A 22,620-nucleotide genomic window follows, 5' to 3' on the forward strand; every position below is an offset into this window, starting at 1 on the left:
GAATGTGCCCACTGAGTTTTAAAAATACTTACTCTGACACACAGAAACAAGAGAGCTACTCACTGCTACCATGTTAACAGGAGCAAATATGTTTATGGATTTAAAAGAGTGACCTTTTTCATCTCGATTTTGCCTCAAATTTTAACTTTAGGTAAAAACCCAGCCAATTACAATGTATTAATAAACCAGCCATACTGTAATCACACTAGAGGTAGACAAAAGGTACTGATGCTCATACAAGGGCAGAAGGAAGAAAAAAAGAAAGGAAGAGGAAACTGGATGCACTGCATGTTTCAGGTCCCAGCTTTGCACACATTTTAATCTAGGGCTTTTACAGCAAGGTCTTGCTAAAACATGCTAACAAGAACACTGAATTAACACAAGTCCTACTGCAAACACTTCAGTTTTAAATACAGTATTACAAATCTCACTCCTGTTTTTAGGCATCCACATATTTTCTTTATAGGCTGAAAAATGCTCCTCTTAGTGGCTAGCGCTGTCTCAATAACTCATTAGAAGTTTAAATACCTTGACTTCCTTTCGCTTGCTGTCTTCATCTGCTTCATGTTCCACCACACCCTGAGTTAGGTTAGTGTAGTTTGCTAGTTTATTAAGAAGAGATGACACCATGGGATTACTATCCATTTCTTCCTGTCGGGATTTTAAGAATAATGCATTTATTAAATAGGTTTTTTTTAAAGTCATGATTTTATGATACTACATCAAACACATTCTCAACAGGTCAGCCCTTATTCACTCAAATCCAAAAATTAGTGTGACAAAATACCAGTCAGCTTTCAACCAACAAGAGGTCTAAATCTTTCTGGAAGTTTAACACTACATGGCTACCTTGCAGTATTTCTTTCACTTTTTTACGCTATCTTACAATACACAGCTTGTATAGCTGGAACATAAGGGAAATCTAGAGAAGGGCCATTGTTAATTATAAAAATCTATTCCTATCACAATACAGCTTTTAGGGGGTTGTACTAGCAGGGTCGAGCCATTAGGCTGTTTTTCCAGCATCTTGCTTGTGTCTAGAGAGTGGCCTTAAAGGATTCCCTCAAGCACCAAGATACTTAAGGATCACTCTCAAGCCTACTGTTGCAGGCTTACATATTTTATCTTAAACCACACATGCTACTTCCAAAGTATTCATTTGTTGAAAATACAGATACATATGCATATCACATGTAATTGCACATATCTAATATTACTTGACACAGAAGTCAACCCATCTTTCTTTAGCCAAATATCTGCTACAAAACAAAAACATGCTAAAACAAATAATAAAATCCAGGAGAAGCATATACAATAAAAGGATTCCAAGAGAAGCAGAACCAGAGAATTCAATCAAGTATGTAAACTCAAATATTGGACGGAAAACAAGAGATCAGGATTGCACACAAAGACAAGAACAAAGGCATCAGGTCATGCTCATCGAGGCTATAATAGCCTTCTTTGTAACGGTTTATACAAAAATTTAAACACAAGTCAGCTGAAAACATGAGAAGAATAAGATTGTGGGAAACATACTATGAAACATACATACTACCAAAAAAGATTCACCACTACAACAGCAATGGTGATGAATTCACTAGAAGGCTTTCAAGGCCGCCTAACAGCATAGCCTATAATCTGAGATATGTAAAAGACAGTCATCATTATACCATCAGTGGAGAATTTAATGTCAGCCACTATTCAAAAGAGCTGATGCAAGCATATATTCAAATGAGATTAGGGACAAAAAGCAGCTATGGCCAATTTATTGACACTGAGGAAAACAACAGCTAATCTGAACAACGGGGAGTTTTGAACATTGCTTTATGGAATAGAAGTTGAAGGAGAGAAATTCAGTAACAAAACTCCACTGCTATGGTTTCTGTCAAAAAATAGTAACAGATTCCATACATGACAAAGACAGACAATTAATGACCGACATTACTTTGATCCTTAGCACAATCTGCTCTAAGACTTAGTGACAAATAGTAAAAATACATTATTTGGGTCATGCAGAAAGAGGGAACTGAAAGATCATGTCCTCTGTGCAAAGATATTTGAAAGGAAGAAGTGAGGAGCATAAGAGGATGACAAGAAAACAGTGGGTAGAATGCAACAGCAGGATAGTTAAGCAAACGATGTTGGAAGGACTTTGTTTATTGTTAATAGCAAGCATCAAAGCAAGACCAGTTGATGCTGCTAGAGCAGAACAACTTAGGTTAAACTTTACTAAAAGTACTATTTCACTGTAAAAGTAGCACTTAAATGTACCATAACGATATACTTTTTTCTGTAAATGATTGCAATCATTCAGTGAATTAAACAGGTATTAAAACTTGCATTATAAAGTAGATGTTTATACTAGAAACTAGAAATAGCTATGGTATGCTTTACATTGTAATTGGACACGATAACTAAGTCATGGCCTATCACAGTTCACTTTATAGTTTTGCTGCTTTAAGAGAAGCCTGTATTTTCCCTGTTCAACATAATATATTTGCTAATCCTTTTAAAACTGGATACTGCTTTGTTAAAACCAGTAGATTTAACTTTCAGCAGCTTTCTCTAACAACAATTTCTAGATCCTAGCCCCAAAATTTTAAACGCAAGAAGGCTTATTTCATATCTTCACATCAATGCATACAAAAATTTACTGTTCTTACCTGTACAGATAAACTAAAATATAGAAGGACAAAAATCTTAGCACTTTTTTTTTATTACATCATTCAAATCCACTGAAATGGAATGTTAGCAGGAAACAAAGTACTGAAAAATTATTAAAATTGATTTTTCCCCCACTAAATTTCACAAGAGAAGAAAACAGGGGTTTGCTTGTTTTCATCTTACTACCAGAGCCTCAATCAAAGGTGAATGAAATATGGTTTTGGGGTATTTAACTTACCTCAAAGAGAGCCATATTCTTTCCTTCATACATGTTTCCTCTGTCCATCTCTGCACTGTTAATGAATGGACTACTTTCCCTGGCAACCCCATCCCCTGGTAAAAAAGTGCAACAATTAGAAACAAAAGGAAAAAAAAGACAAGGTATACCACAAACAGAATAGTCAAAAGATGCTGGTTTAAGAACTAGTTTCAGATAACACTGGAGGTGGCTACCAAACACTGTGTCTTTATCCCAGACACGTGGACTCAATGTCCTCATTTAAGGAAATTAAGTTTAACAGTCTGATCTTTGTATAGTGTTCTGCCTCTTAACTATTAGTTATTATTCTTTAATACATATACTGATCTCCCACCTTTCCTTTGCCCCATCTTTCTAGTTTACTTATTATCAAATGGTTTTAGAACTTCACATAAACCTTCTGGGCAACAACAATTAAAAAAGACCCCAACCTACCTTTTCATTACTTTACTGACCCCCTCAAAGAAACTCCAGTAGTTGAGGCAGGAATTTATGAAAAAACAATGTAAACAGAATTATTTTGTAAAGGTTGTGGGGACTTTTCCATGACATGCTATATTTATTCTATTCGTTATTGAAACATCCATCTCATTAAGCTGTAGCTCCCTTACCTGCTCTGGCACACCTCTCAAAAAATAGAGCATTGCTTTCACTGCCTTCCAGTCCACGCAGTACAGTAGCGCTGCTACTGTCATGACAGTGGCATTCCCAAACAGTCTCAAGTTCTTGCCTATGCCAGTTGCCCGTCTGCGCTTTTGCCCTTATATAGTCACAAGTTAGGGCAATAGCACCTATGCAGCCTCTTCACTACAGAATTATGGAACAGCTGGAAAACAAGTCTTTTCCCTGTGTCCTCTACTCTGCCCCCTCCAGGACACTTCTCCCCATGTGAAGTCCCAGAACAAAGCTCTTGCAAACACAGACACCAGTCTCAGCACAAAGTATTATCTTGGTTGTAATAAAGACAGAAATAGATCTCAGTCCCACAAGCAGATGAGTGACTACATCCCTGACAGATTTCCTACCGCTCTCCATAGCTCCCTTGTCCAATAGACTTTCCATAGTATCACTATACTTACTGGTATCATGACACAGAAGCCACATACTACCGTAAGAGACTCAAAAGATAGCTATTGTCCATTAGGGGTCTAGAACTAAATCCATGATCCAGAGAAGAACTGTTAATGAATTCATCCACAACTACTATTCTTATCCAATGTATCTCCTTCTATCCATATCCTCCAGCTTTCATCCTTCTGTTTCTCTACAGTTTATAATTGTTTCCCCACTGCTCCAAGTCCTACAGCCTGGCTAGGTTCCCCTCCTCCAACAACACAATGCAAGGCCAGCAGAAAGAGCACTGTGAACAAAAAAGAATCTCCCTCGTGGACCAGCACCCTGAGATGTTTCACAGTGCATGGAACACGCTGGTTTGGCACAAGATTGTCTGAGAAATTGCCATTCATCCTTCAATTGGCTCCATCGTACTTAGAGAAAGGTTCTGTTAGCTTTTCCACAGACAACGAAAAGCATCTCTGTCCCCAAGCAAATACATGCTGATTCCTCTCATCATCTTGCTAAAGCATACAAGCACTAAAACTTCTTAACTAAGACATTGCACTTCCTTCCCAAGATTTTTGGAACACTGTTTGTCTTTTAGCTCCATTCCTTGAAATGACCGTGTTATTTTTGCTAAAGTTTTTACAAAGCATTCATTAAAAGGCACATTCCCAAGTTAAAATACAACTAAGGTTGCTTGATATTTGCCTTGCTAAGACCACACTTTTATTGACTTTCTCACCTATTGACAGCTGGTAGCTGTACTTATTAGCTAAATGTTAGTATTCTCTTCAGGGTACTTCAATTCCCTTCAGAAAGGATTACTCTTCAAAAAGTGAGCTGGGGAATTTCAAGTATTGTTTTGCATTCATACAGTGTGTAATATCACTGGTGTTACTGCTTCAGTGCGTACCAGTAGACTAATCAAAACATCAAAAGGGTAACCAAACAAATAATGTGAATCAGTATTCACAATTCAGAGGCTAAAGAATATAGCTTTGTCTTACCAGTTCTGGAGGTAAAAATCAGCACCTCAGCACTGTACATCGAGTATTTTAAATTGTACGAGGAGAATAATAAAGTCTTCCTTTATATGCTTGTATTTCTGAACAAAGTCATTTGGCTTTGCTCCAATAGGAAAAAGCTCAGAGCACAGTATCTCTAACAAACAAGTCTTGTCAAATGCACCTAACAGACTTCAAATGGAAAAAACATAGAACTTCGGTTTCCTGTTCTTCAAATCCCTTTTCAGTGTTTCCAACAAATAATCTACCTATTTTAAAGCTTTCTAATGCTAGTCTTCAAAACAGCCTGTCACTACCAGACTCTACAGAAGTCTCCTGTTTCTTTAATACAGTTGTCTCACTTTGTGAATGTTTGGTACAGCTTTTTTTATAGTATTTGACATGATCAACATTATCTATTTTAGCTCTATTTGAAAGAGGATCAATGCTGAAAAAGTGACCACAAAAATGTACTGACAAGTACTCTCTCATCTGCAGTTTGTTGACTAATCCCACAATTATGAACACCTTTGAACAAGCTCCTTTGAGTTTTCAGCATTGCTGTCAACAAAATCATATTGACTGTAAATTAAAAAACAACACCTTTGGGAGTATGCTTATTTAATATGCTTAGAAATACTGTGAGCCTCACAAACATGTAACTCACTTTGAGATGTATTACACCATTTCCAGTAGAAAGAACTAGTTTTAGAACCTCAACACACAGGCAACAACTATGGTGAGGTTAATGAAATAAGCTACTATCCCAATCCTTAGCTCATCCCTTCTTGGAAAGAAGGGATTCACTGGAAAACCAGAACTAAGAAAAGACAGGATTTACACCTTTCACAAATGCTGTAAATATCACCTCTGGTGCAAACAGAAAAAAAAAATATTTCAGTTGCTTCCACTGAGGTAACATGGAATATAGAAATAGGTACTTTGTTCCACTAGTAAGTCTCAAGTCATTTACAGCTTTGTGTTTTAACCCTATTCTCTTGAATTCTGTGAGAATAAAGCTTAAAGATAATAAAATCATAGAATCCTTTAGGTTGAAAAAGATCCTTAAGATCAGAATCCAACCATTAACCTAACACTACCAAGTCCATCACTAAACTATGTCCCTAAGCACCACACCTACACTTCTTTTAAATACCTCCAGGGACGATGACTCAACCACTTTCCTGGGCAGCCTGTTCCAGTGCTTGACAAGCAAATCACCTTTCCCTCAGGCTTCTTTGAAATTGCAACAATTCAAACTCTTCTCAGTTGTGGATGCGAGTTAAACATACAATAAAAATTATAACTTCCAATGTAGTTCTAGACATTCCTCTAAGCTGCACATGTCTTCTGGAATCCAATTAAAACTCCTCAACTAAAGCACTCTGAAAATCTATGCTTCCTGTTGCTTGATTTCTGAAAGTAATTCAAGTTATAAGGGTTTACAGGCAAAAATCTTAAATCTGGACTAGATTAGTAGTCCATCTGAGCCAGTATTTCACCTTGGACCACCACTGGTATTAAAAGATCCATAAGAAAGGCAAAATAAAACAACAACAACAAAAATCTTTTGTGGGCTTGATTATGGTCTAATGTTTCCTCTGTCTTGCAACACACACAAAAAAACACCACCTGTTGATGTGACACTCCATTCCAGCCAACATAAGGTGATCAAAGCCTAAGCTCTAGAAATAAATCTGTTTTCCCCCCTCAAATATATACTTTTAAAATTATTGTTATTATTACTATTTTAATCTGCTACGGAATGTTCACATACCATAGCACAACTTTGTACTTACTGATGGACCAGTGGACAAACTAAAGCCATTACTAATGTACCTTTCCTAGAAGTGTGTCTGGTATTTTCTGTGTTGACAGATCATGCAACAATTCCTAATCTTGATTTCTACAGATACTCAAGCACCGTGATGGGCGTAGCTATATTTACACAGAAATTAGCTGCAACAAATTACATCATCTTTTCTACATGAGATCTACAGCTGCAAGCAGAGAAGGTAGGAGACATGTCTCAAGTTTGGGAGGCAATATTCAGAGCGTTCACGCAGATGATCACAATGTGCACTCCCACACGCCCTAGCCCCGCAACTGCCAATGCAGTGTAACCCACGCAAGTTATCACAAACCATCCCAGAGTTGTGCTAGCCTCGAGTTTAGAGCCACCAATGTCATCTGATGATTTCTCATTAACATTTCCACACACCAAACAAAACTTACATCAGAAATATGTCTGCATATCACAATTCAAAGTGTTGGTCATAGAGGCAAAAGACAGCACTTTGTTCAAATTCATATTGCTCAGAAGTTTCAGAGCAGTGGTCCTCACAAACTCTGACGGGTATAATACTTTAAGGTATGTTACCAGTTAAAAATTTCTAAGCTGATCCAGATTGGTCCATTTTACACCAAGTAAGACAGAACCCAACAGTATAGCTTAAACAGGCAGAGGCCACCTTTGCCACCAAAGAGGTGGCCCTCTCATTCCCCTCTCACACTTAACTACTCACCCATTTGTGTGTCTGTATCATCACACTGTTCCTCACACAAACAGAACTATTATAAATGCAACAGTGGTGTGCACTTAATGCCGAGTTGTGAGGGGGTTGTTTTGCTTTTGGTTTTATTCTTCCTGCTACCTTTAATCCAGATGAGCTTGTGTGTTCACTACACAAATGCTTGTGCTGTCACTAGAGACACCATTGGTGTAGGAATGAGCAATCAGCATAAGCAACGCGACTTCCATAGCACCGATGCCAACATTACTACAACATAGAACTACAGTGGTTGGTTTTTGCCCTTTCCTGCCCCGCCACCCCAAATCAAATGAGGTAGAGTATGAAAAAAATGTGTTACAGGTGTCTTGTCTTTGGGAAAGTGGCAGAGCAGGGCTTGGAGTAGAAGGAAATGATCATTTAAGTGATCCTAAATTTGCACTAGGATGCTTGTTCAAGAGATTAAGGACAAAAATATTAGACCATCTAATCTGATTTCCTGTCTTTCCACTGGCTGCAGAATTTCATTTCTGCATTAGGCTCTAAGACTTTGAAAATGCATACTGAAATTTGACCAGTCTCTCTCTTGATGTTTTTTTGAATAGAAACAAGAAAAAAGCCTATCAATTTATCTTTATAAAGATTAAAGGTTTTTTAATTACTGTAAAAATCTCAAATTGTTCCTTATTCCTATTTAAATTTGGCTCTTTTCAAACTTCTACCTATAACATCCTAGTACACCTTCCAAATTTAACCACTTCCACTTAGTATTTTCTATCTCTGAAGGTAACTATACTTATCAAATCATCTCAAGCTTCCTTTTGAAAAACTGAAACAGTTAAGTTCATAAAACATTTTCCTAACATTAATAATTTTTGTGGCAACATTCTTTCCAGTTTAAGTTATGCAAAAAAATTTTTTTCAAACTTTAAAAATCAAATACAGCCTTCTAACACCAGTCTCAAGCATGCTATTTACAGAAGTATAATCATCACCTCTCTACTCCAAGGATCAGGCTAGCCCTCTTTACCACAGCATTAAACCAAGCTCATGCTATTCTATTCCAGTCTGACCCCTAAATCCTCTCCAGATTCACTGCTTCCTCGCTGTCCTACACTACGTCTGTCAATATTGTTCACATTCAGGAAATGTTCCTATTTGCTTTTCTGATCAAACACATTCTGTCCAAAAAAGCAAGCATCTATGTCTCCTGGCGTAAGAGTTTAACATCTATCTGAAAAATAAATGGCAAAATATATGGCAAAAGAATACAAGTGGTATTGAAAGATGTAAGAATGATCTAAAACTTTTGAACCTCATGGCCTCAAATAAGATAGCTTGGCTATGATAAGGTATAGCTGTTCTCTAAACAAGTACATGTGTAAAACTAGAAAGTTTTGCTTCCCACTAGAAATTTCTAACTTTATATGCTGCTGTCTAAAGCAAAATGCAGTTGAAGAGCAATACTTCACAGAAAAGTCCTAACCTTTCATAGTTTCCAAAGGGCAACTCTTAATCACAGCCCATGTACCTTGAAGTAGGTTCCAGTTAGCCAGATACAGGTGAAAAATAACAGTTTTTAATAAAAAACTGTGGTAACATATTCATTAAGTTATTATTCAGTCACATTAAGAACAAACCATTACAAACTGAGAATATGAAGATAAGATCCTGTTTGCCCAAGGGTAAACAAGCATTTACTGTTAATGTAAATAAACTTTTTAAAGGTAAAAATACATAAAGTTTAGAAGTCACTAAGACTGACGTATGCAAGTTTCACATCCTAGAAAGCTGCCTGTGGCAAAAACTGTAATTCTATCTTCTCTATCATGCATATTTACTTCCTGTATGTCCAAATTTTTGATTAACAGGCAACTAAAGAGAACCCAATCTTAAAAATTCAGTTTCTTACCACTCCTAACCCCAAAATATACAGAAGTATTCTTTAAAATTCTAACATAAACTCAAGTTTTAAAAAGACACTACCTTGCTTTAATTCAAATTATGAAAAGGCATCAATAACCTTGCTTGAACGCATCTTGCCTCTGAATTTTTGCATCAGATTGCACTGAATTCTTAAACCAATCTACTTCAAAGTTGCAGGTTACTGGTCTTTTTGGTAAAGAAATGTCTAAATATATGTACTACATCACAAATTTCTTGCATTATTTTTATCAATGACTAGCACAATTTAAGTAAGTTATCTTGAAAAGCAGAACAAGGTGTACTTAAGCTCCTTGTAAACCCCTTTACATAATGGAGGACTCTAGTACTACATCCATCACTTACGTTATCAACATCACTAAATTTTAGTTTTCCCTTACTTAGTCTACTATCATAATCAAGCACAGTCTACTTCTAATGAAAACACACTGCAAAAGCTCTTTATAATATAGCTGGAAGTACAGAACCTGCTATTCCAATAAAAAAGTCATTAGAACAATGGTATTGTCTTTTGAAGAGACTCACTTGGATTTGGCCCGCTTTCTTCATAGTCTTGTTCACTCATGATTAAGAAAGAAAAATCAAGTCATTCCCCTCTGCTGATTCTTCACGTATCACGAATTGAAACAGGAAACTGACAGTTGCTTCCTCTCAGCTTTGTGTAAGACCTCAAATCCTGTTTCTTACTACTATTGGATTAATCCTGAAACAAGTCATTAAGGCTTCATGCAGTGTGAAGCATGCACATGACACAGCCAAACTACATGACAGTCACAGAACTCTCTAAAGAGAATTAAGCCGAAGGATTTCCGTCAGCAATAAACACCATGCTTAGTGAAATGGGCAGGGTCAAGTCACTAAAAGATCCCAGGTCTTGGCCTAATAATAAATACATTTAAAGTTTTCTTTCCATCAAATAAATTCACTTTAAAATACTCCCACTAAGCAGATCAGTACACATTAGCAACAGGTAGTATTAACCTATTCCAAAGATCTATTGTATTGGGTTTGTGTGGCAAGGTTTTGGTAGTGGGGGGGGGTTACAGGGGTGGCTTCTGTAAGAAGCTGCTGGAAGCTTCCCCTGTGTTCGAGAGAGAGCCAATACCAGCCGGCTCTGAGAGGGACCCGCCGCTGGCCAAGGCCAAGCCAATCAGCAATAGTGGTAACACCTCTGTGATAACATTTTTAAGAAAGGAAAAAAAGTTAGGACAGACAGAAAACGGCAGCCGGAGAGAGGAGTAAGAACATGTAAGAGAAACAGCCCTGCAGACCCCCAGGTCAGTGCAGAAGGAGGAGGAGGAGATGCTCCAGGCGCCGGAGCAGAGATTCCCCTGCAGCCCGTGGGGAAGACCATGGTGAGGCAGGCTGTCCCCCTGCAGCCCAGGGAGGTCCACGGTGGAGCAGATCTCCACCTGCAGCCCAGGGAGAGAGGACCCCACACCGGAGCAGGGGGATGCCCGAAGGAGGCTGTGACCCCGTGGGAAGCCCACGCTGGAGCAGGCTCCTGGCAGGACCTGCGGATCTGTGGAGAGAGGAGCCCACGCTGGAGCAGGTTTTCTGGCAGGACTTGTGACCCCGTGGGGGGCCCACGCTGGAGCAGTCTGTGCCTGAAGGACTGCAGCCCGTGGAAGGGACCCACGCTGGAGCAGTTCGTGAAGAACTGCAGCCTGTGGGAAGGACCCGCGCTGGAGAAGTTCGTGAAGGACTGTCTCCTGTGGGAGGGACCCCATGCTGGAGCAGGGGAAGAGTGTGATGAGTCCTCCCCCTGAGGAGGATGAAGTGGCAGAAAATAACGTGTGATGAACTGACCATAAACCCCATTTCCCCATCCCCCTGTGCTGCTGGGGGGGTTTGGTAGAGAATCTGGGAAGAAGGGAGGGGTGGAGGGAAGGTGTTCTGAGATTTGGTTTTATTTCTCATTACCCTACTCTGGTTGATTTGTAATAAATTGAGTTAATTTTCCCCAAGCTGAGTCTGTTTTGCCTGTGACGGTAATTGGTGAGTGATCTCTCCTGTCCTTATCTTGACCCACAAGCTCTTTGTTATATTTTCTCTCCCCTGTCCAGCTGAGGAGGGGGAGTGATAGAACAGCTTTGGTGGGCACCTGGCATCCAGCCAGGGTCAACCCACCACATCTACTATTAAAAAAGCCAATTTTATGCATCAAGTAGGCATTAGCACATCTTAAGCAAGTTAACCACAAGTATAGTTGCTAAACATTGATTTTTATGTAGAAAAAGCTTGCGTTAATTGTACTTAAGATGTAACAGATAAAAAACACCTTAAAACATAATTCTAGCAACTTTGCAAGCACTCTTTTTAAAAAGAAGTATTTTGAAATTATAAAGGGGTCCTCTTTAAGACTGGCTGCATAATTTTTTACTTCTTTCAAATTAGATTAATGCATAAACTAGAAAACAGTGATGTATCTATTTCATACATTCTATACCAGCCTTAAACAACTTCATACAAACTGTTTCAATTCTATTAAATTGATGTTACTGCTTAGAACAGACTAGTTCCTGTCATCAAATCTTTGAATCACATCCAAAATCTACTTTTCTCTGTGATCCTAACACCTATGCCACAAGCATGGTCAACTGTGGAAAGGCTGAAAGGATTGAAGGCTCCTTCCAAGCCCATTTCCCAAAGTTCCTCCTTCCTAGAACCAGCTCTGGTGCTTATCAGAGCCCAAAAGAGCTGCTTTAACCCACTGATGCTGCAAAAAGCCTGCCTCCTGTACCTCCCCATTTTCTTTTTTTTTTTTTCCTCTCTCCCCCCCCCCCGCCCCCCCAGGTACTGCTTCTTGTTCCTCACTAGCAAAATAAAGCTGCTTGTGCAAGTCCTCAGCAGATATTCCACAAAGCAAGAAAGGCCAGTAGAGGGATAGAGATAGGACTGGTCACTAATCAATGGCAGCAAGCTATTAGGTTGTTTATGCCCTGCTAACTTTGTTACCTGTAGAACTGTCCTGATAGAAAGTGAAGTTCCAACGTATTTTCAAGGATGTTCTAAACCTTCCTTTCTGAAGCTAGACAAAAAATACGCAAGCTTCCCATTCTTCAAGACTGGAATTAATCTGCTAAAAGGTTCTATCCTCTTCAAAAAATAAACTTGTAGGAAGATGCTTTTAATTTTAAAAAGAATTTCAAACTTGTGCGGCCCTTGTCAGAAGGCAACAAACAGAACAAGTTTTTCCTTTCTTCTTCCAAAAAGAGAGAGGATTTTTTTTTTCCAGAAGATACACGAGTTTAAAAAAAAGAAAAAAATTAATTTTTGCAAAACAGTTACCAGTCAACACCTCGCCTCCAAAGGCTCCCAGAATGATTTCCTAAACAGGTTGAATGCTGCTTAATTTTGGTTGCTATGTTAGCTAAATTAGATACAGCTAATTAAGGTGCCTAACTAAGAATGCTAGCCATTGAAGTCAAGAAGCAGATACTAAATGCTGTCCAATTAACACAGACATTATTAAGCCATGCTTTCCTATAGCTGTGATTCAAGAGCAAAGTTATTCAGGGACCATCTTTTAAGTTTGTATACTACTAACCGCTCATGGATCCATTTCTGAAGATTACCGTCAGACTTTTAAAAATAAGTAGGTAACACTTTTGACGCCCTAAAACTCAAGGACTGCAATTTTGAGGGTTGAAAAGCTGCCAAAGAAACTGTTATACCTCTTGTAAAGCAGGGTCAGGGCAGCATAGCAAGAACCTAGTGTTGCACAACCTACTGCATCAAAACTTCTTCGTCCAATTTTGCAACTACTTGAAAATTTGCATATGAATTCAGAGACTGTGGTTTTCATACACTTCATATGGTGGGTTGACCTTGGCTAGCCACCAGGTGTCCACCAAGCTGCTCTATCACTCCCCCTCCTCAACAGGACAGGGGGAGAAAATAAGATTAAAAAGCTCGCGGGTCAAGAAAAGGACAGGAAGATCACTCGGCAGTTACCATCATGGGCAAAACAGACTCAACTTGGGGAAATTAATTTAATTTATTGCCAATTAATAAAAGAGTAGGATAATGAGAAATAAGAACAAATCTAGAAACACCTTCCCCCCACCCCTCCCTTCTTCCCAGGTTCAACTCCACTCCCAGTTTTCTCTCCCTCCTCCCCCCAGCAGCGCAGGGGGACAGGGAATGGGGGCTACGATCACTTCCTCACACCTTGTCTCTGCTGCTCCTTCCTCCTCAGGGGGAGGAGGACTCCTCACTCTTCCCCTGCTCCGTCGTGCGGTCCTTCCCACGGGAGACAGTCCTTCGTGACCTTCTCCAATATAGGGTCCTTCCTATGGGCTGCAGTTCTTCCAAGTATTGCTGCAGCATGGGTCCTCTCCATGGGGTGCAGTCCTTTAGGAACAGACTGCTCCAGCACGGATCTCCTCATGGGGTCACAGGTCCTGCCAGAAAACCTGCTCCGGCATCAACTCCTCTCCACAGGCAACAGGTCCTGCCAGGAGCCTGCTCCAGTGTGGGCTCTCCACAGGTCACAGCCTCCTTCAGGGCACATCCACCTCCTCTGGCATGGGGTCCTTCATGAGCTGCAGGGTGGATATCTGCTCCATGGGCTGCAGGAGGACAACTTGCACCCCGTGGTCTTCCCAACGGGCTGCAGGGGAATCTCTGCTCCGGCACCTGGAGCACCTCCTCCCCCTCCTCCTTCACTGACCGGGGGGTCTGCAGGCTTGTCTCTCTCACATATTCTCACTCCTCTATCTTAGCTGCTGCTGCACAGCCTTTTTTTTTTTTTTTTTTTACCCCTTCTTACCAACATCACCGATGGGCTCAGCTTTGTCCAGTAGCAGGTCTGTCTTGGAGCTGGCTAGGACTGGCTCTGTCTGCCACGGAGGCATCTTCTCACAGAAGCCACCCCTGCAGCTCCATCGCTACCAAAACCTTGCCACATACACCCAATGCACTTCACCATGTATTTTTCTTTCAGCAGGGAAGGAAAAAACGTTCACAACCACTGCTGAGAGTGATGACACCTTTGCCACTGAATTTGTCTTTGCTGTCTGTGCTGGGTTTGGCTGGGATAGAGTAAATTTTCTCCACAGTAGCTGGTATGGGGCTACCTTTTGGATTTGTGCTGAAAACAAGTGTTGATAACACAGGGAGATTTTGGTTACTGCTGAGCAGTGCTTACCCAGAGCCAAGGGCTTTTCTGCCTCTCCCCCCACCCCACCAGCGAGGAGGCTGGGGGGGCACAAGGAGTCGGGAGGGGACACAGCCGGGACAGCTGACCCCGACTGACCCAAGGGACATTCCAGACCATAGGACGTCATGCTCAGCATGTAAAGCTGGGGGAAGAAGGAGGAAGGGGGGGGACATTCAGAGTGATGGTGTTTGTCTTCCCAAGTCACCTTTAGGCGTGATGGAGCCCTGCTGTCCTGGAGGTGGCTGAACACCTGCCTGCCCATGGGAAGTGGAGAATTAATTCCTTGTTTTGCTTGCACACACAGCTTTTGCTTTCTGTATTAAACTGTCTTTATCTCATCCCACGAGTTTTCCCACTTCTGTCCTTCCGATTCTTTCCCCCATCCCACTGTGGGGGGAGTGAGCGAGCGGCTGCGTGGGGCTGAGCTGCCAGCTGGGGTTAAATCATGACACTGTCAACACTGCATCAAAGGTGCAAAGAGCCAAGGAAAACATACTCCAAACCTGAAGTACTCTTATTACCTTGGGGTAGGGGAAGGTAAATAGAAACCTGACAGGAAAAGCTACGCTATTAGCAGAATTAAAATTCTGCTAGCTACTGTCTGGACATTTTACGAAGCCAGGGCATACAAATAATTGCAGTTATACTAATTATAGTGTATACCAGAAATGCTACTTGTTCAACTGGTACACTGAATCAAGTAGGAAAAGAAATACTATCTGATTATGCAAAAACCACCACATAGGCCACAAAAGGATTGTGTAGAAAAAAAAAATAAAATTGTTAGGAGAACTCACTTAAACCAAGCAACACATTTTGTTAAGGGGGGAACCCTCAATATTTCTACTCAGATACAGAAAATAAGTTCCCTGTGATAACATTTTACAGTTCATTAATCTAAAGAGCAATCTAAAGTGTCAATTGTTTCATTCCCCATGCTTTAGTATCTATTTTTATGTAAAGCAACAACATAGTTCAAAGATGCAGGAAAAATTAATCAGGTCAGTGCTGCCAAAAGGGGTGGTTTTCTGTGTTGTGGTGGGGGTGGAACAACACCGTTGTTCTGCAATGAGCTGATTCAAGGAAATAAAGCCTCTTAAAACAATTTTTTAAAAACAACTGTTTTTCTGCCATAGCTAGTTTCCTGCCGATTTGGCTCCCTAAAACAGTTCACAAGCAGTAGCACTGGAGAGAATAGAAATACTTTTTTTTCCCCAGCAGCAGCTAATAAGATCTGCTATGCAGTAACAAACTATATTCCTTACCAAAGGCAGTCTTTACAATGCTTACCTGTGAGCTTTTAACACAGTAACAGTCATCTTAAGTTTGTAAGATAACAAAACATTACAAGCAAAGTTCTGTTATGAAAAAGAGTAAAAACCAGTTATACCAGAAGACCTTTATTCACCATATTCTGATGGCTGCAAAAGTATTATCACCAACAGAAAAAACAGCAATAAGAGATCAAAAAAATCTCAGTAACAGTATTTTCATTACAGGATCAGAGAAGTTAAAATTATGAGGGTTGATATCACTATATTTGATGTTACTTTCTCCAGGAATATTCTACTTTAAAGTTGTTTTATGACTAGTATTATTTACATTTAGCTCTTAGGCAATAAGTACAGCAAGAGAATGTTAGCATTTCATTCACATGAAATTAACACAATGGAGTAAAAATTATAATTTGCTGCCCATTTCAAGCATGAAGGTCCTCTCCTTCTCAAAAAAGGTCAAAACTGCAACAGTCTAAAAGAAATGTTTAAACAGTTATGAAAGTCTAAGTGGCCACTTACTCCACAGTTATTTAGTTTATTATCCTTAACTCCGCCTCCTTTATTTGCCCCCATTTCCCTTAGGGCTATCAATAGCTAACAGAAACACTAATATAGCTACATGTATCATTGCGAATATAAAACAGTGAAAGGATCAATTAGAGCACCCTGGCAGAGCTGGACATACATCAGGACAGCCAATGCCTCTCAGAGCAAAGAAAATCCCTGTGTCTAACTCCCGTGCCTGTGATCAAGTGTCAGATATGCATTTATCTGCAACAGGAATAATATTTTCCAGTTGAACATTGTATTATACAATATGACATTGGGGTGGTGGAGGAGGAAAACGAATGTGGCTTCTGTAAAGGGATACTCTGTCCCACATGCCTGAAAGAGTTCTTTGAAAGGATCAACAAGCACATGGATAACAGAAACCTAATTCATACAGTCCGCCAAGATCTCCAAAAGACTTCTGATGAAGTCCTCTGAACATACTTAAGGAAATAAAGCAGCCATAGAATAAAAGAAAAGATATTAGATAAGCCATAGGTAAATAACTGAGTAAGAAAATAGAAAACAAATACGGTCTGTTCTCAGAGATGGAGGTGGTCATTGAAGTTCTACTGGGACACATGCTGTTCTGCACAGTAGTAAAAAACAGCAACAAAAATAAAAAACGTGAAGTGACCAGAGATGTGACAGTTTGAAACTATTTCAAGTTATTTAGAACAGTCAAGGCACAGGCCAACAGTGGAGAGCTGCAAGTCTCAAAGACTAAATGAATGTTAAACCAACAGGCAAAATTCGATGTAGAAATTTAAGAGTAGATATGTACATACATGAAGGAAAACAATCCTACATCAGTTGGGCTCCAACTGATCATTACCTCTCATGAATGAGATGCTTTCGTTATGATTTGTTTCATAAAAACACCAGTTCAATAATCACTTTTCATACCACAGCCTGAGCATCAGGAACAAAAAGGGAAAGAAGTCCGTGTTAGACAAGGCGGGGGGGGGGAGGGAGGGGGGAAGTCAGAAATCACTGTTTGTTCACAATTTGATTATCATGTGCAATTGTAGAACTTGCCCCATTTCAAAATGAACAGAAGTGGAAAAAATTCAGGGAAAGACAGAAAGTAGAACAATAAGTAACAAATAGCTTCCTTGTAAAGAATGACTAAATAAAGAGTTTTCAGTTTGGAAAAAAGGTGATGGGGTTAAGATGGGACAAGGTTTATAAAAATCTTGAGTAATGTGGAGAGGGACCTGACAAGTATTAGCATGATTTGATGCCTTTAATCTGATGACTGGATCGGAAAACAAACAAACAAGAGGTAATTTGCCTTTGAGCAGCAGATCTTGCTGCCACAGTTTCTGAGGTGCCAAAAACATAATGGAAGAGAAATTCGCTGAGTGTATTTAGAATACAAACAAATTTAGAACTTAATCTAAACTCACCAAAAAATGAGAAATTAATCCAGTTTCATAGAAGGCTTGTCTTTTTCTGACCCACAAGTTGTTGGAGCCTGGAAGAGCATGTGGAAAACAGTATCATATTTGCCAACCCATGTTCCCATGCATATCTCTAGACCTGAGCCTTTAGCCCGTACTGGAAACACTGTGCATACTACTGGCTAAGCACGTGAATAGGGCAGAGGGGGATAGCTAACCTGTGGAGATTAAAAAAAAAAAAAAAAAAGCAAAGACATCAGTTTGCATTCTGTCAGGGTACAGAAAACTGGACAAACTGCAATAGGATGAAGGGGAACATGTAATACTGTATTTATCTGTACAGTAAATTCTGAACTACAGACTGGTTCTGTGTTTGAGCAGAAGCTGGCTGAAAATACACCAGACATCTCAGATTAGCCTGTCTTCCCTCCACTGCATATATAGATACTTGCCTCAACTGTTCCCTGGTTTTCCAGGAATTAACATTTTACAGAAATTCACAGTATTTGTGCTTCATTAGTTATGTGATGACTTCTTGGTAGATGACCAGGTTTGCCATTGATATTCCTTGTATTTGAGGGTCTTCAATTTAAAAAGATTTTGTAGGAGTTAGTCCTTGTATTGGTTTCTAAATAAGACACTGCTGTGGCTAGGTAAATAATACTATGGGATGCTAAAAATACTAGTTATACTTTGAAACACCTGACATGGAAAGCTGTAATGAAACAGAGATTTGATCAACTTCACAAAGTTTTGACAGATCTATGTAATAGACAGTCACTACTAACACACGTGAAGAAAACAAAAAAGCCAATACAAATCAAAGCCAGAATTTCTCATAAAACTTCATCCATTACTGCCTACAACAGACTCCCGTTTCCTTCTCTTCTGCAACCAGTTACTACTTCCTGACTACCCTTCCCTTGTACTGTATTATAAACACATTAAAAAAAGACACAGGCACACATGCTTTCTGCCACTTTGTGCATATTTGAGTCAGCAGGCTCCAACCTTCAACTATATTGTTCAATCCAAGCATTCATTTCCACTCTGCCTCCCTACTCTTCCCAAGTTCTACTTTGGCCAGTGCTATAATCCAGCCAAACGGCCACTCACCCAGGTCTTTCCTTCCTTCACACATGTGAGGGTGTCACATCACCAGAAAATACAAGGCTACAGAATCTCAGATGATTATGAAGGAGTGAAGAGCATAGAGTAAGAACAACCCAGCTTACCCCATTATCACATAGATGAGTGTCAGATAAGAATAATATCAACTATTCTTTGCATTTATCCCCTTTGACAAGTGCCTTGCTACTAACATACCAGAACTACTTTACTGGTGATCTAATAGCTTAACAGCATACAGTCTTCTTTCCTCAAAAAAAACAACCTTGTGGGTTTGGGGGCGGGGGTGCTTCGTGCTCTTTCAGTTTGTCAGGTTTTTTTTTTTTTTTTTGTTTGGGGTGTGGTGGTTTGTTTTGTTGTTTGTTTGTTTTTTAAACAAGGTACTAGTGCAGTCAAGGAAATTTCAGAACAACTACTTGGTTTTTAAGCTGGACAATTCAATCAAAATTGACAAAATTCTAGGTTCCTTAAAAATTGGAACAAAATTATATGCTGAGCTATATAGGCTAAGGGTGAGCCAAAGGGGAAGTTCCCCTTCTCCCTCTTTTTTTACTTCTATCTCCACCCTCAGCTTTACCCCACTCCCACCTTGACACAACTCTAGCCATTCTCAGACTTTTTGCAGCACTCGCTCACCTCAACTCCAAAACAGGGGAAGCATGTTTTTCCCTCTGGAGGAGTTGTGTTTTCTGCCAGTTTAGCACGTTGAACCAGCCCAGTGAAGCCTCTGATGAGCACCAAGGTCAAGCGCAGGAAAAAGGAAGGGAACCCAGGGATGTGGAGGAGGGCTGGGAAGGAAATGTTTTACTCCCTAGTCTTTTTCTCAAGGCTAGAGCAGGGACAAAGGCAAGCTTCTCTGAGCAGCAGGCTTTTAGATGGGCTTATCTAGAACAGTTTTTAGCTGTACTAGTATTTCAGAATTCTTTAAAGTTTTCAGAAGAATGAGTCAAAGAAAATTATTTGATTACACAGCATTAACTTAATTTTAAGCATTACAGTTTTACATACCACAAACATCCATATAATACCTGAGGCAACATTAAGTACGTCGTTCACTTCCCAAACCTCTGTACCCAAGTATAGCGTTTAATCTCTTAATGAAATCGGAGCTCTCTGACTATATCTTGTTTACAAGTCAATGCCTTCCCTTTTTAGTGTTTTTCTCTCTACTCCTTATTTTACAGGCACATTAACAGGAAAAGTCATACATAAATTCATCCACTCAAGTGGCACAGATCCAGAACAGTAGATATATTAGATATACAGTAAACATATTTTGCAAATGTAACTGCTAGTCCCCACAAATTCTACTTAATTGTGTTAAGAATTATTTATTTTTTTCTTCATCACAACCCTAAAGGTTAGAAATAAGCCACTACGAGAGTGCCAGTTCCACTCTTCCCCTCACCCGCCCAAGACTTCCAAACGTTCCAAGCCTTCCAGATGCTTCATCTATACGCGTGGTCTAACAACTCCTGTCTAACTATGCTTGTATATATATGTTCAGTATTTTGAGATGCCATCTGACCAAACACCACACTCCCTGCCTTTCTGACTAGCTCTTCTACCATAAGGAAGACTGCCTAGACAGATCAATGCTGTACTGCTGTCATCCACCCAGTACAGGAAAACAACTTTTGCCACAGCTTATACAATTTTGGTTTTTCTATTCCATTTAGTTTGGAAAAAAAAAAAAAAATGGCAGTTATTAGAGCACTTGCTCATCGCCTGACTATACCAAAGAAAATGAAACTATGTGTTGTACATATCTTTTACAGATGGGTATGGGTTTGAGGGGAGAAAGCTCTGGGAGGAAACAACCCAGCTTTGTCAGCTTGGCGTTTTACTGGATCATCTTCCTAAAGAACCTTTATGCAAAGAGAAATTAATGTAACTACATTAAGCTTGTCAAATATCTGTTGTCGTCTCTACATTCACATCCAACGACGGCATTACCCTTATTTATCCGTGACCTAAACCACAAAAAGGAGAAGCCGCCATTACGAGGAATTGCCTTTTACAAAAACCCATCTTTTCACCTGTGATCATCTACATCTAAAAAAAAACCAAACCCACCCACCCCAAAACAACATTAAGAATGAGTACCGACTGTAACACGGCGTCCAAAACAACGTGCAAGACCCAACTAGCTCGGGTAGTGCTAGCAGCGTGCCGCTGCGACGCGCTTCGCAAAAGAGGAAGCCTCGAGGGGTTCCGAGCCGAAGGCAGAAGGAGTTACGAAGGAGTTACTAAGGACTTACGAAGGAGTTACCGCTTCCCCAGCGCTGCCTCACCGTCCCACCGAGAAAGCCGCTCCTTTCCCCGCCACCCCGTGCCCACAAACGCCCACCCCGCCGCGGAGGGGGCTGCCCGGACCAGCCAGACCCGAGCTCCGGCTGCCCGAGCTCCACCTCGGGCTTCAGCCTGCTCCCCCCCGGTGGTGGGGGGGGGTCCGGGGACGAGGCCTAGCAGGGGGGCAAGGCTCCGACACCTCGCCCTCCGGTAGCAAACACCCACTCGACCCGAGGCTCAAGCGCACGGCCGGAGCGAGCCAGGCTCCGCTCCTCTCCGCAGCCCCGGACCTTCCCTCCCACCGCTCTCTCCCCAGGGAGCTCCCGCAGGACTCGGCTTCGAAACCCAGCCTAACGGTCGGGCTCGGTGACCCCAAAGGGCTTTCCCAACCCGAGCTACGGTTCCGTGACTCTCCCGCCCGCCTGCGGGGCTGCCGGCGGCACCGGCGACTCCCGCTCCTCCTCCTCCTCCTCCTCCTCACAAGCGGCAGCCAGACCCACGGCGCCGCGCCCGCCCCCGCCCCGCTCCGCCGGCCGCAGCCTCCGCCGGCAGCGCTTCCTCGTCCCGGCCGGCGGCGACGGCTTCGGGAACGGGAGAGAAACCGGCTCTCGGCCACCCCAGGCGCCGGACTTTCGCCCTCTCCCGAGGCGCGCCGCTCCACCTGGCCAGGTAGCCCCCGGCACCGCCCGCTGCCGACAGGCGAGGCGGCCCCGCCGCAGGCCACCACGGGGGGCCGGCCCCACGCGGCGGCCCCCGCTCCTCCGCGCACAAAGCGCCGGCTCTCCCCCCCCCCCCTCAGCTCTCACCGGAGCCCCGGTCCCTCTCGTCGTCTTCCTCCTCTCCCTCCTCCTCCTCCTCCTGCCGCCGCCGCCCATCGCGCTCCGCCGGCTCCCGCTCCTCGCCCTGCGCTTCCACCGGTACCACCGTGAAGCTGGTCGGCATGGCGCCGACGAGCCCCGGGACCCGCTGGCGCCTCCTCCTCCCCGGGCAGCGGGCAGGGTAAGCCGGGCGCTGCCGCCTCCCTCACGTGAGAGCCATTTCCTCACACAGCGGGGGGGGGGGGGGCGGCGGCTCGGTGCCGGCTCCCGCCCCCTCAACCGCCTGACTGGAGGCGGCCGCGGCCCTGAGAGGAAGGGGCCCGGGGGGCGAGGAGGAAGAAAAAAGAAAGAAAGAAAGAAGGAGAAAGGAGGAGGAAGGGGGTGGCACGACACGGCTGGCTCTGGCGTACACACGCGCAACTCCCCGGCTCGGAACGGAGGCAAGGTCGGTGGGAGGTTTTTTTGCCTTCCCGCCACGGGGGGGGATGAGGAGCGGCGGGGCGTCGGCGGGGAGAAGCGTCCGCCGCTGAAGTGAAGGCGGTGCCGTGG

At 42.0% G+C, this 22,620-nt stretch overlaps 1 protein-coding gene across 7 annotated transcripts in view; it reads right to left on the bottom strand.

Annotated features, from left to right (window-relative positions):
* The window catches only part of SLC12A7 (solute carrier family 12 member 7), a 71,129-nt gene extending 48,836 nt beyond the window's left edge, over positions 1–22,293 (bottom strand). For 2 of the 7 annotated variants that reach the window (XM_030041774.2, XM_030041770.2), the window contains exons 1-3: positions 22,060–22,292; positions 2,903–2,997; positions 529–651 (exon numbers count right to left, since the gene is read on the bottom strand). In XM_030041774.2, the coding sequence (XP_029897634.1) occupies positions 529–651; positions 2,903–2,997; positions 22,060–22,195 (354 nt within the window). In that variant the 5' untranslated portion in view covers positions 22,196–22,292. Of the gene's footprint in view, positions 1–528; positions 652–2,902; positions 2,998–3,358; positions 3,778–9,965; positions 10,179–19,597; positions 19,619–22,059 lie in introns of those variants that run through there. The other 5 variants (XM_030041771.2, XM_030041773.2, XM_041118322.1 and 2 more) reach the window with 5 other exon arrangements.
* Positions 22,294–22,620: the final 327 nt, after the last annotated feature.

The sequence above is a fragment of the Aquila chrysaetos genome, chromosome 18, assembly GCF_900496995.4.
Source record: "Aquila chrysaetos chrysaetos chromosome 18, bAquChr1.4, whole genome shotgun sequence".
Lineage (NCBI taxonomy): Eukaryota > Metazoa > Chordata > Aves > Accipitriformes > Accipitridae > Aquila > Aquila chrysaetos.